Here is a 14,294-nt window from a genome sequence, read left to right on the forward strand (position 1 = left end):
ATTGCTACTTACCAGATCAGCATCTGGGCCAAAACACTCTGGATCAGGACATCCTTACAACGCCAAGCTTGTATCAAGTTGCTTAATTAAGGTGAGCGCAGACCAGGCACAGAGAATGGAATAACATACCATTGTTTGCAATGGGCTTCCTGGAAGCTACAAAAAACAGTTGTCAGTTTATTTGCAACCTGTGGGTTTTGGTAGAGGAAACAGTTCCAGGCATTTTCAATACACTGGTTAGTATTACAGTGAATTATGGAAATATGAGCTCTTGAAATTTTGTAAAGGGCAAGAGGCTTTTTTTTTTTTTTTTAATGGGGGAAAATATTCACAATTTGAACAAACTTGAGCCTCTTTGAGATGCTCAAACCACAGTACACTGATTTAATGTAAGTGCTCTTGCTAATTCATATATAACCTCCTGCATATCTATCACATATGCAGCAGCCATTAGCCTCAGAAATAATAAAGCTCTTAGCCAGGCTTTAGAAACACTGCTGATTAATCGAGTGTCTCAACAGCTGCTGTGAGAAACCTCGTTACAGTGTGTGGTAGGCGGGAGACTTTCTTATTAACCTAAGTGGCTGTACATTCACTCCCAGGGCACGAGCCCAATAACAATACAATATCAAGCCAAGAGTTTACATTAACCTGTTGAGCCCTTTGTCAGTATTATCAGCACTTTAACTTTGAGGAGTTCAAAGGCATTTTTGTAACACACTGTCAAATGTCCTTCATCAAGCTCCAGTGAATATTGGGTCATTGCTAAACACACAGAAGAAATGACACTGAATATTTAAGATGAATATCTCAATGTATTAAATTAGCTTGAATGAATTGTCACTTGTTTGGACAAATAGATTTTTTTTTTTTTTCATTTAAAGCTGCTACCGAGTGAACATAATTGAATATTTGGCAGCTAAAGAGCCAGATATTTTTCCCAGGAGCTTGTGTGAGAGCGACACAGAGCTAAAGGAAGAGAGACTGTTTGAGAAGTAATCTGTGACAGTGTAGCTCGATCCAGAGAGCTGTACCTTACTAAGACAGTTTATCTTAGGTTGTACTTTAATTTGTTACCTGTTTGTAATTGCAAGAACTGAACAGAGAGGAGCTATGAAAACATAATTCACATTTCTCTACGCATATAAAACAAGGTGACAGACCAAACAAAGATAAGATAAGATAAGATAAGATAGACTTTATTTATTTTAAAAGCCTTAAAATAGTATTTTCGTAACCAAACAGTCACTGGACTTCCATGGATCTTAGTGTGAGCTAAACAAATAGCATCCAGTGATGACTCAGCTGTTCATCAGCAGTCTAGCACCTAGAAAGATGCTGCCGTTCTTCTCCCTGAGTCTCTTCCTCTTTCTATATTCCTTCCTTTATCTTTTCTTTTAGTCTCTTTAATCTCTGTTCCATGTCAAAGTGTATTCATGACCCCTTACACCCACGTACACACACACCATGGTGGGGGATCCAGCTTGAATACACAGGACAGTCCATTCAGTATCTGACCAGCATTTAGGTTTGGCCTTTATAATACAGCATTTTGGTTCCAAGCTGAATAAATAGCAAAAGGTGCCCTTCAGACATAGAAAAAAAAAAGTTGTTGTTATCTCTTCTTTCCCTGCTACTAAAAAGAAAGTGGGTCAGAAATTTGCTGCGAGTGATGTTTAAACATTATGTAATATGTCACGGCATTTTATCCTGCGTAAGCACTCTTCATCTTTTCAGGGGCAGAGAGAGCGAGCTGTGTTTCAGGCAGTGTTTCCTGTGGAGGTTTGGAAACTTTGGAGGAGATGGGGCTAGTTTCTGTTACCGCAGTATAGGAATGTACTGTACTTCACTTGTGTAAGCAGGTTGGGGAGGCACTGTGTACATGCAAGTGTGTAAATGAAATACCAGTTCAAGCAAAACAGTGTAACATAAGCACTGGAGATTGTAGGTTACTCATGAAAGTTCATGTTCCTGTCAGTTTGAAGTGCACTGTTAGAATTAAATGGACTTCATGATTCATGATTCCAGCATAGCCAGAAAATAGGCCGATAAAAGCTCAGATATTGAAGGCAAAGTTCCTATTTGTACAAGGAAATCAAAAAAAATATTAAACTTCCCAAGTGGCCGACAAAACCAGCTTCTCTCAAAATGAAAAGGAAACAAAAAACAGATGGCTTTGCACCATTTCTCCTCTCTCTGCCTGTGCTTTATGTCCGTGCTTCAGGCGTAACTTGAAATATTTCGGTTGTACTTCAGAGCATCTCCTCCACTGCCCTTGTATGTCATCCCATCGACACAGCAGGCTGCTGGCTTTGGTCGGAGAGCCAGATAAAAGGCAGACGAAGAGACCCCCAAACTCAGCAGCAAAATGTCAGCTTGCCTTAAAATACCAGCCACACTACACCTTGAACTGATTTTGACATTGGCTTGTTTTAATTTTGACATTGTGTATTCACAGAAGGTCGTCTGATGTGCGTGCAATGAGACACACATTTGACTCATTCACACATCAGAGTTGCTTAAAATAAATGTTAACATTTGTCCTTTTAATGCTGCTCTGACACTGACCTGTTCTGAGGTAGAGAGGAAATGCAACAACTGGAAAGTTGCACGAGTACATCTGCAGTCGAGGCTGAACTATGGGCCTTAAATCACATATCTATTACGTCTTATATAGCAGAGCAGACTACTTTGGGATCTAAATGTGTGAGCTGTCACTTGCTTTGAGTCAGATTATGTGACTTTGCTTTAATCAAACACAGCAGGCTCGGGTTTGTTCACCATCCTGTACTGCATCAGTACCTGCTATGTCCAGCCTTGTTTTCTGTGTTTTCAGATGGTGAAATCAGTTCGACTGTCACACGTGCTGATCTGTGATCGTGTTCGCTAACATCCTCGTTGCTCAACTCTTCTGGTTTATCTAAGATCTGCTGTGTGGCTCAACCTTAAGTAAATGGAAACATTACCTGATATGACCTTTGCTGGGGACAACAGGACTGTATCACCAGCTGTTTACATGTACTCAGAAACATCCAGTATTGGTCAAACTAAAGTAGGTGAATGGGAATGAAATTTCATCCAGAGTTTTGTAAAAACAAACATGGCCGTCAGCTGTCTGCTTTCCCAGCATCTGTAATCAGTTCTGGAGTGTGTATGTGTACGTGCACACTACTTAACAGTAAGCACAGCTTAACTGAAAAAGGCTTTTTAAATTACTATGGATGTAGTGAAGTTAATAGTGATTTTATATTAACATTTTAACATGAAGTTGGAGCATAAAATGTAGCAATAGTAAATGAGATTGAGTACAATATAATTGTAATTCTTGGTAACGTCCTGGCTCTAAAATGCAAGTGAATGAATGTCTCAAATGTGCATTTTCCTGCGTTTAAACTAGTTTAATAAAATGCTTGTTGTCTTTTATATAAAAAACTGTAAAAACATTGCAAGCTGAAGAATGTGAGTTAACTGAGCTAAACTGGCTCATGAGTTGTTCATTTTACTGAACTTGAGAAAATCAGTCCAATCTAAAAACTGTTTAATCACACCAGCATACATTTCTATTTAGATTTGTTTTCCAGTTGGAGTCTGTCACTTTGAAGAGTCAGTTCTTCATTTGGCTTCCAGCTTTGACTGCTCCTGTTGAACCCACTTTTGAAGTGAAACCAAGTCGACTTAAAACTGCAAGAGCGAGGGGTTTCTAGAAAGTTTGAACCATCTAACACAACACGCCGATAAATTAAAAGTCTGTACTCAAAAGAAGAGTTCGGCCTTCCTGCCAGTAACCAGAGACAGAGAAGAAACTCTGCTATTCAAACTTTTAGGTTTTGAATGAGTCGAAAACTTATTAACCCGCTGATTGGTTTGTCGTGCATATACACCGACCCCTCCACCTCCAACCCTAGACTCGAGTCACGCACCAGCCTCCGCGGCTTGATTGTCAATTTATAGTCAAGAAAGCTTTTCAGATGCTAATATAGGCCTGCCACATGTAGTGATCCATCTGTGTGCTCTCATTACACTGAACCAATAAAACTCTTATTAGGCTGCCTGTCACAATTTTTATTTTTTCATAGTGACACTTGGATATTATTCATAGCCCTTTACTTTGTCTCGCTGTCAGTCTCCTTCCCACCCCACACACTCATCTGCATCCTTAATCAGCACTAATCATCAGGTAGGGCTTTTATAAACAGCATGCAACCCAGGTTCAGCTTGTGACAGTTGCCATGAGTTCCTCTCTCATTGAACCAAACAGAGAACAGGACAGAGGAAAGGTTGCTTATTTTGGAATTAGGCTCAGACTGTGATCGTGGGTGGCAGCATTATCGTAGAGGTTGGAAAAAACAGGCGTGTAGACAGAAGAGCGTTGATTTGAATCCCTGGACTATTTAGGAAGAACTATCTAGGAATCCTCCCAGCTTTCCTGTCATGAACTCCTCTAACCTCTGTGCCCCTGTGACTGTAGGTCAGTGTTTTGCAACCCAGAGGGAGTGGCCTCAGTGTAGCCATGCTTCCCACTGCGAGACAATGGGCTAAGCCAAGATTAAATTAGAAAACCACTCTGATGATGCCTCCCCACAAAGCCTTGTTAATCGACCTCTGACGTTCAGTGACAGTTTCCTAATCCGTTCGCCTTATTGTTGTAAGCAGCTCTTAGTGTTGACTATCCTCTCAGCCAGTGGCTCTCAGGGTTCTAACCAATCAGAATTTAGCGATTTGTTTTCCCCTTCCTGATTAACTGAACAATATCCAATCACTGGCATTGTTTTCTCTGTCTTTCTCCTTACCGGGCAGCTCGTGGTTGTGCTTCGTCTGAGCGAGGATTAGGGGATCCTTCCTCGTTCTGGGTAGAACTGTGACGTCAGTGTTCCACCCTGTCCACTGCAGCCGTACAGATTGCCATCATTTGTGAATTAGGATCTTGTGAAATGGGCAGTTCTCTGTAAACATTTATGAGAGTCTGGTACCCTCTGGAAGAGTTAGAGATTGACAAGTTGTGTGTCTGAGTTGAGTTATGGTTGCAGCTTTACTGCTGAACTACTGCTGATGTGTTCCTGGTAGAGTAGAGGACAGCCATGGTGAGAAAGCCTAACCCACAGCCTGTGTGTTTTGTGGCCAGCTGTGCACAGGAACAGGTGGAGGGAGTCGTGTGTGTGTGGCCTGAAGTCAACATCTGGCCAATCACAGCTACTGTTGCTGCTCTGTGAATTGGACTTAATGTAATAATTAGATGGCACAACGCTAACACATCTTTAACGAGACAAGAACTTACAATTGAAATGGAGAGTTGAAATGCTTATAATAACTGTTGCACTCAGAATAATGAACTTTGTCTCAGTGCAGGCAGATGTACTGTACTAAATGACTAATAAGAAAAAGTATGTAATTGAAATCTGTCGACTAAGAAAAGTGAATTATTAATCTGCAAATTTAACAATCTTAACAGTTTTTAGCTTTGGGCTAACGCTCAGCATGCTGATGTTAACATTTAGCTAAAAGCACCGCTGTGCCTAAGTGCAGCCTCACAGAGCTGCTAGCATGGCTACAGACTTCATGCATAATTACCTGGTTAAAAGGTCTTAAAATGACATGACATGAACCCGTGTTTGCATCTGCGTTCTTAATGTTTCTCCATTCATTTATTCAGGTTTGTCCTTCAGTTTGTCCACTGGTTGGATAGAACAAGGAATTTGAAGACATACCTTGGGAAATTAGATTCTCCTTTTATTGTTATTATTGTTAAATTATTTTACTATTCTCTCTCATCTTTGGGGTAAAACAGTTGACAGAAATTGTTGGTTGCAGGACTGAAGTAAACACTGAAAACGCCTGTAATTATTCTGGTGGCATTACCATGTTTTAGATGTTATGAATGCCTGTTACAAGTAAACTAGTATATTATATGTGTGCTGTGTGGTAATGGCAGTTTATTTAGTCCTCTTGTTTTACCCAGTCCTCTGTTTTCACCCCCCCCGCCCCAGTCTGTTGCCAGTTTTCTCTCAAGTTGTGTCCTCTGTTAACATTTTGGTTAAACTAATGTCTGTTTTTTGTTTCTTTTGTTTTCTGTCTCTTGTCTCCTCTTTTTTTTTTTTGGTTATTTATTTTTTATTTGTTTTCGTCCTGTGTGGCTGCGGCTTCTCCCACTGCTGCTGCTGTTGCTGATGCTGATGCTGCCCACTGTCGCCAACCCTGCCGCACGCAAACCCTCCACTGCCAACATCTGGTCAACAACACATGGACGTCCCTCTTCCCCTCTTCCCCCTCCTTTTAATCTTTATCCAAAATCTCTGACACACTTTTCCAATCCCTCTCGCTCTCTTTCTTGCTCTCACTGTTTCTACCTGCCATTACTTTTTTTTTTCTTCCTCTTGCACTTTTCTTTTTCTTTTGTCTCCACCCTTTTCCCCTGCTAGCACCATGCAGAGTTGAGAGAGCACCATGCCACCTCCGGTAAGCCAGTGACCTTTCAGAGGAAGGGCTAAGGGCAGTACACACAGTCAGGGGATGGGCCAGAGCTGGTATTTTTGGGCCGGCAGAACATGAGCGAGAGTGTGTGTTTGAAGTAGGGCAAAAAGCTAACAGTAATGCACTCATTTCCCACAATTCCCTCGGACAAATGTTCTTTTAAATGTGTTTATTTTGCCATGTTATTGTGTACTTAAAGTGTACACTTCTTATGTCAAAAATTTGCATACCATTTCCTTGACATTAATTATGCTTAGTGCTTTCTTTGTTGTATAGGCTGTCTGTCTGTAGCACTGCTGCCTCCTTAAAAAAAACACATAGCACCGTCTCTTGAGTGTTTTTGCCTCCTTGTTTGGGAGTTTCTGCTCTGCTGTGGGTTAGCGTTAAGTCAAAAAGATTTTCAGCTTGTAAAGTGATGTTCATAAACAATTCCAAAATTTGTAGCTGTAAATCAACCTTTATTAACCTGCAAAAGAAATCTGCATAAGAAACTCAGGTTTTTACATATATAGAAAAGAGACTGTGAATAAAATGTGCAAATAGGTTTTGTCAGCGTTAAGGTTATACAGAGACAGTGTGAAAAAAGTATTTTTGTGCACAGCTGTGTACGAATATGAAGCAGAAAACTGCTGGTGAAACTCAGGACTCAAGATTCTCACACTGAAGTATGAATTTTGACTCTGTCTTTGTGCCTGAATCTGATTGGACAATGACTCTTTTCTACAAATGTACAGAGTTTTATTTCTCAGGGTTACATTAGAGGTTTACAAAGGTTTTTTACAGCTACAAACGGTACAGGCTCAAAATCTTTCTGACCCCAGTTTGTGCCCATATATTAGCAGTGTATTTTGGAAAGAGTGTGTCACCATGTGTGGTAAATGTGCCTGAGTGTGGTCCTGTTTGCATGTTTATCTTAACCACTGTCCTCTTTGCTACAGTCAGCTGTCTGCTGTCTGCTGGGAAAGTGTGTCAGGTGTCTTTATGTGTAGTGTACCTATACAGACAAGAGTCAGGTCAAGTCAAGTAGCTTCCTACCATTCCCTAGCTTAACTAGGGAATGGTTCAAGGAAAGCACGAGCCAGCTCTAACTATGAGATTTATCAAAGAGGAAAGTTTTTAGCCTGCTCTTAAACATGGAGAGAGGGTGTCTGCCTCCAGGACCCACACTGGTAAATGGTTCCACAGTAGAGGGGCCTGATAACTGAAGGATCTGCCACATGTTGTATAAGAGGACACGAAAATGTACACAGCTGCATTTTCACATCTGCAACAACCGACCTGCTGAACACACACACTTCTGTCTGACAGAACAGACAGGTTATTTTGATCTGGTTTTGATGTGTTTGTGTGTGGGTGTGTACATACCTGTGTGCATTCATAGTGTGTTGTTCTGTAAGTTGAGGATACATCCCAGTGAGTTGTTTACAGACTTACTTATCTGCTATGTTAAAAATAGATCTCACACACACACAAATTTGTGCATGTGTGCATGTATATTTGTAAAAAAAGAAAAAAAAGACTGTGAATAAAATCTGTGATAAAGTGATACCGATAGTGAGGTTACACAAAGACACTGTGAAATACTCAGAATACTACATGAATCCCTTTAATAAAATTTACACTGGAGCACAGCAGGTAATCCACAGCACTTATTTCCAAACATGAGCATGTGTAACACAGGGGGGGAGGGGTTCGTCAGTGATTGCCAGGGCGTACTGTACATGGCAAGACTGTGTAGCGGCCAGGCTAATTTGACACAACATAAATTATTTGTCAAAAAAATATATATATAAACCATATATTTTTTATGTGGGAGGAATTTCAGTGTTTCTCCTTGAGCACATTTGAGGAGGAGGCTGTCATACAGTCGGTTAAAGAGAGCAGAACCAGTACTGTGAAAACCTATCTTCACATGTTTTCACGCTCGGGCTACGCCTCATTTTCTCAACTTGATTAACCCAAGAAGATCCTTGTCATAAATAATCAGCATGGTCTCCTCTCAGCTCGCTGCTGGTGTTTTCAATGTCAGATGAGACCTCTGTTTTGTGGGTGCTGTTAGAAGCCACAGGCGTAACAAAATCAGGGAGTGTCTCGTTAAACAAAGATAAAACCTGTTTCAGTTTCATACATTTATTTTGGTCCTCTTCCAACCACATCGCTAAGTAATAACAGGCCTGCTTGCTTCATTGGCACCAGGTAAACAAGGCAGAGTGATAAGAGACACACACACACACACATATTGAGGTTATCAGCGCACATGAAACACCTCTTTTCCAATCATGAGACTCGGATGAAAACAAATATTGTATAAGTTATCAGAGTGTGTTATGAAACCGAAGGCTGGGCCCAGCAGATGCTCCATAACAGAGCTTGTCAGTAGATGTCCTGTGATCTGAAGCGAGATGGCAGCATGTCTGATCTCTCCCTCGTCTCTCTCTCTCTTTTTTTTTATCACTCTCCCTCTCCTTGTCGTTTCCCTGGCTCCCTCTCTCCGTCTCCGTAGCTGCTGTAGTGTGCGGTGATGACACCGTCCTTCTGACCCCAGGCAGGATGAGCCAGCGCCAGGCGAAGGAGCGGGACAAGGAGAGGGAGAAGGAGGCGGGCCTCCAAACGCCCAACAGGGAGCATGTCGCCACCCCTTCAACCCTCAGCCCGGGGGTCAGCTACAGCTACGGTAAGATTATAGTCTCAGAAATGACTCTGCAAATCCTGTGCTCTGCGCTCACACCACACTCGTACATGTTTGTTCTCATTCGCAGATATTGGAAATTCTTTATTATGAAGGAAAAAACAAAGTATTGTGGTAAAAACCAACTTTAAATTTACAAATAGTGCCCAGGGCTTTTATTTACCTCAACTCAAAAAATAAGCATGGATAATTATTGGTATATTTAATGGCATTGTAGCGAGAATGCTCCGTTTACTCCCATTTGCCTTGTTAATGTGCTGTCCTTTGCTGTTCATGGAAACTCCAGCTGATGTCATGGTAATTACAGCATAATGTACATTTACACAGTAATCATAACATCCTCAGCACTCTGAGTTTCCTGTTTGAAGAAAAAAAAGTCAGACATGTCTTATTTAGCTGTTCTTCTCTGTCGAGTGAACTTAACACATCCTGTGGATGTTCCACATTTAAGTGAGGAAATGTCATAATTCAAATAACACGTTCAGCCTCTTACAGATGAAAAGTTCAACTCATAAGTGGTAAAACAAACCCACTGCTGCTCAGTTCAAAATACTCAGGGCTTTGCTTCTTACAGTCTTGTTTCTGGTTTGACCAGTAGCTTATGCTGGTAAACGTTTGCAAACTTTTGAGTTTGCTGACTTTATGATCCCATCTGCCACAGTTGCCCTTGTTCACACAGTTGCCCCACAATTTGCATAGGGATTCTTCAAAGGTCTGAGAGAGAAGAATTTCTTACATGTCAGATTTAGATGGGATTAAATTTCTCTTTGATCTCCAGTGATCTGATTTTCATGAATTCTCTCACATCTCCTGGTACCGCTGGCTCTGTGTTATGAGGCTTCAGGCAGAACTCCAGTCCCTCAGCAGCAATTGTCCTGATAAGACTCATGAATATGAATTGGTTGCTGAATAATCAGAATGGCTGCCTGAAAACAGAAAGGTCACAGACTGGATTGGTGCAGCAGCAGCAGCCACGTATCTCACTGAACATGGCCGAGCCACTGAACTCCCACTTGGATGTACGATGCTTCAGATAACAGCACTAACGACATGTAAACACGCTGTATCCAAGACCCATAGACACACATACACACGTACTGTATGCACCACCGAACTCTAAACAGATATAATCCTGCTTACTTTGTCTTTGTTTTATGTTTTTTTTTTAAGATAACGCTTTAAGACACTTGCAAGTATACTGGTGACACTGGACACTTCTAGCCTCAGGACAACTGCCAGTGTTATGTTTAGTCTTCACCTTTCCCAGACACTCCTGGTGGTGAAGCTATGACTCATGCTCACTTGATGTGAGTGGTTCTCAGACTGCCCATCTACAGATGTACAGCTGCAAACCTGCAGGGTGGTTCGCTTTATATCTTCTCTTTTTGTGCCTCTTCTGTGTTTCTGTGATATTGATTTTTTTTTTTTTTTAATCAATCAGTTACTGAGCTGCCGTGTGCATGTGTGACCTACAACTACAAGAATAGCTCGTGAATCAGCTGATGTACTATGTGATACAACATAAAGGCCAGACCAGGTCAGCTGCCTGATCCTCAGAGTCTTGGTGTTCCTCTTTAAAACCTTTAGCTTTCAAAAGGTCACCAGAGTCTGGCTCTAGGGTTGGAAATCATGTAATTCTGTTTTGTTGACGCTCACTGGGGACTTTTAAGTCTTCCTGACGGAGGCCTGCATACAAGAAAGAGGGAGCAAATCAAAGGCAGGATGTGTAACTGTGGAGAAATAAGCTCTGGGGCTGATCTGGCCAGGGTCTTACATCACCCTTCATACTGCCTGTACCCTTTTCTTATGTTATACTGCCCTCTTGTGGATTCTTTGCTGCTAGTGTTGTTAAATGTTGATCTGTCTGTTCAAAGAATCACACAGTCTTGTTTTGTCACAGCCATACTGAGTCTGGGAATACTGTGCTGATGGATGGGGCGGTAGCCATAGAAACCTGTGGTTTACAAGTTTGTTCTTGGATTTTTTTTTTTCAAATTCAAGCCTGAATTTTAGATGGAAAAACATTCAAACTGTGGTTGTACAGTTTGTCCTGTATGTCAGTATAGTAAGAGTGCCTGTCAAAAACAGGGTTTAAAACCATTTGGTTCATTGTTGGCTCATAGTTCTGATGTTGGGCATCTCAAGGTCACGGGTAAAGGATGAATGTAAACCTATGAAGGCAGAAAGAGGGCATGGTTTTGGTGCTGTGCGTGGTATTTTACATTTAACTGGAAATACTTGGGTGAATCTGATGTTCCACGTTATACTGCCACAATAAAAGTTGAGTCCACTTGTATTAATGCAGTAGAAGTAACAACTCAGTTTTTTTCCCCCAGTTTTGATGGTGGTAAGCTACTTTCCTACCACAAGAGGGAGTAATCATAACAGAAAAAAATCAGTGATCATCCCTCTCTGTTTGCCAACACACAACTTACAGTGTGACACACATAATGGACTCTGGCTTTCCCCTGAAGGATCATTAAAGTGTCATTTTATTGCACACAGACTTGTAAGCGCGATTCACACGTGTGTGCGCGTGCATGCTAATTACATCATCAATTACATCATCGTCATTTGTGAGAAAACCTTGCTCTGTGCTGTCTAGCTTTCAGACTTTTGCCTACATGTGTGGTCATCTGTGTGTACTGTGGTCATCGATGCATCAGCAATAAGATCTACCTTCATGAAATGTACACAGTCATAGCTGTTTTCTACAGTTATCTGGCACCAGCCCTGCACGCTGTCCTGCCCAGGTGAATCACATTAGTATAACAGAATGAAACAAAGCCTCCATTCGTTTGGCTTATGGTCTCCAGCTGCTTCACCTTCTTACCATAACTGCATCTGTGAAACAAGAGTCAGTAAGACAGCATGGAAGCTTTCTCTGACCCCCGACTCCCCGCAGCCCAAAATGGGTATCCATGGCAACCGCTTTTACTTCAACTAGCCCTTGGTCTTGCGTCAAAGTGATGACACTGTGCACTTTGATTTGTTTTTCTTGACCAGAGTTAAAATGTTCTGTGAGATATGTCCCTTGGTTTAAAGGTTGCAGTTAGTAAATGGCTTGGGGGTTCAGCTGTGTATTTCACTAAGAGGTGCAGATGTCAGAGTCACAAGGTGATGACTGTGGCACTGACAGAGAGAGAGAGTTATTTCTGAATCTGAGAGGACGATTGTAGGAGTTGTGTGAAGATTCACAGCTAAGGTGTGAAGATGATTTTTTTTTTTTCCTCCTAGTTACTTCCTGTAGCTCATTTTAATAGTCTGATGCTGCTCAGTAAACCGTAACCATGATTTTCTTTGAGTTATGATTAGCATTGATGTTCTCAGTGTATTGTTTCATAAGGTAGTTGCAGTGTTCTTTGGATTATTTCGTTTAATCTGAGTTTAGTTGCATCATCATGTACACACAGACAACTCAGGTGTCTGTGGTCTGGCTAATGAGGCTTCTTCAATCGGCTTTGAAGTCACTCTCACTATAAAGGCCTTTTGCTGACTTGCTGTCCTCTTTCCAGACAAACAGAAAGCCTACCTGTGCTGGAGAGAGAGAGAGAGAGAGAGAGAGGTGACAGGATGGTCTAATCGAAGAGGATAAAACAGTGAGAGAACTGAAAAAGAGATTAAAAACAACAAATGAAGAGGAGATGGAGAAATGAAGAATATGCTTATGGAAGAGACGGAAGTTGAACGGCTGGGAGAGATGGAGAGCAAAGGAGGGCAAGAGCGAGAGAGCAGGTGGGGTCAGCATGGATTTAAGCTCAGCCTCAGGGATTATGCCCTGTCAGACGGGGTTAACAACACGGAGGGGGCTGGTCTTATCTGCACCCTCAGCCACTGCCAATCCAGTGTCCCTTCTTCCGCCCACGCCCTCATCCAATGAGTGGCTGAGCCCTGGGAGGCCTGAATGCTAGGAGGGACAAGGCTTGACAGTGGAGATATGTTCCATAGATAACAGTGTGTGAGTGTGTGGATGTAAAGGAGGACAGGACGACGTGATGGAGGATATCTCTGCCTTGGGGCCTGAGCTCTGCTCGGACGGCCGAAGGCTCGTCTGGACTGACACGATCTGGATCTGAAGTATGAGTGGTTTTAGCATGATTTGGGAGATTAGACCGCTGTCAGGACGTGACCTTGGTGCAGGTTTCTTAAAGATTTAGCCTGAAGGGAAACAAGGTACAGTATGAAGTACCAGCTGACGCGGTAGTGCTCGTTAGCGTTTCAGCCAGAGCAACACCTTGACTTCTCTGTAGTGGTTGTCCCTGCTCACATGAAATCTCCCCCTCCTGATCTGTGCTGGCTCACGGCTTTCTGTTGTTGTGCTTTTGTATGTGTGCATTTCCTGTGTGAGGTAGCTCTCATGAGGACAGAGGGAAGATCCCTCCAATATAAAACCACTGTTGCTCCCCAAAGTTGTCATGTGGACTTGATTCTTCAAAGTCCCTGACCGTCTTACAGTGAGTCTAAGAGTAGAGAAGTACAGCAGAAGATGCCCCGTAGGCCAGTGTTTAAAAAGCCTCTTTGTTCCACAGCTAATCCCAGGCTTACAGGGTTTCCTTGGAGCCTTTATGTAAGACTAGAGACGTTTGTCTGCATGTGACCCGCTGTCTGCAGTGTATATATCACTTGCATTCACTTGGTATCCAGTGAACTGCAGCTTGTGGGTTACTGTGTTACAGTTTGTCTGCACGCGACTCAGGATGCAGTTTCTTTGAGCTTCGCTGTTCTGTCAAAAAGATTTTATGTGACTAGACAGAAAGATGATCATCCTCAGGTGCTTCTGCCTTTTGTGTGTGCGTCAGTGTTGTCATGATGTAAACACACACACTGTATCTGATGGTAGCTTTTCTGAGGAGATGTCACATTTGTCAAAGTAAACTCGCTGTAATTCATTTAGGTTAGAGCAGGTCTGCAGGATAAATAAGACAAAGAGTCTACAGCCTTTCTACTGGCTGTATTTTTGGACAGCAGCAGTCTGAGCTAAACGTTAACATCATTCTAACATGCTCACAGTGGCAATGCTAATACACTGATGTTTAGCAGGTATAATGTTTACCATGGTCACCATCTTAGTTTAGCTTGTTAGCCTGCTAATGTTTGCAAATGAGCTCTAAGCAGAAAGTACAGCTAAGGCTATTAA

At 42.0% G+C, this 14,294-nt stretch overlaps 1 protein-coding gene across 5 annotated transcripts in view; it reads left to right on the top strand.

Moving 5' to 3' along the window:
• osbpl8 (oxysterol binding protein-like 8) overlaps positions 1–14,294 on the top strand; it is a 68,030-nt gene that overhangs the window by 26,380 nt on the left and 27,356 nt on the right. For 3 of the 5 annotated variants that reach the window (XM_041029940.1, XM_041029941.1, XM_041029943.1), the window contains 2 exons: positions 6,417–6,453; positions 8,972–9,142. In XM_041029940.1, coding sequence (XP_040885874.1) covers positions 6,417–6,453; positions 8,972–9,142 — 208 coding nt within the window. The remainder of the gene's footprint in view (positions 1–6,416; positions 6,454–8,971; positions 9,143–14,294) is intronic. The other 2 variants (XM_041029942.1, XM_041029944.1) reach the window with 1 other exon arrangement.

The sequence above is a fragment of the Toxotes jaculatrix genome, chromosome 22 (genome assembly GCF_017976425.1).
Source record: "Toxotes jaculatrix isolate fToxJac2 chromosome 22, fToxJac2.pri, whole genome shotgun sequence".
Taxonomy (NCBI): Eukaryota; Metazoa; Chordata; class Actinopteri; family Toxotidae; genus Toxotes; species Toxotes jaculatrix.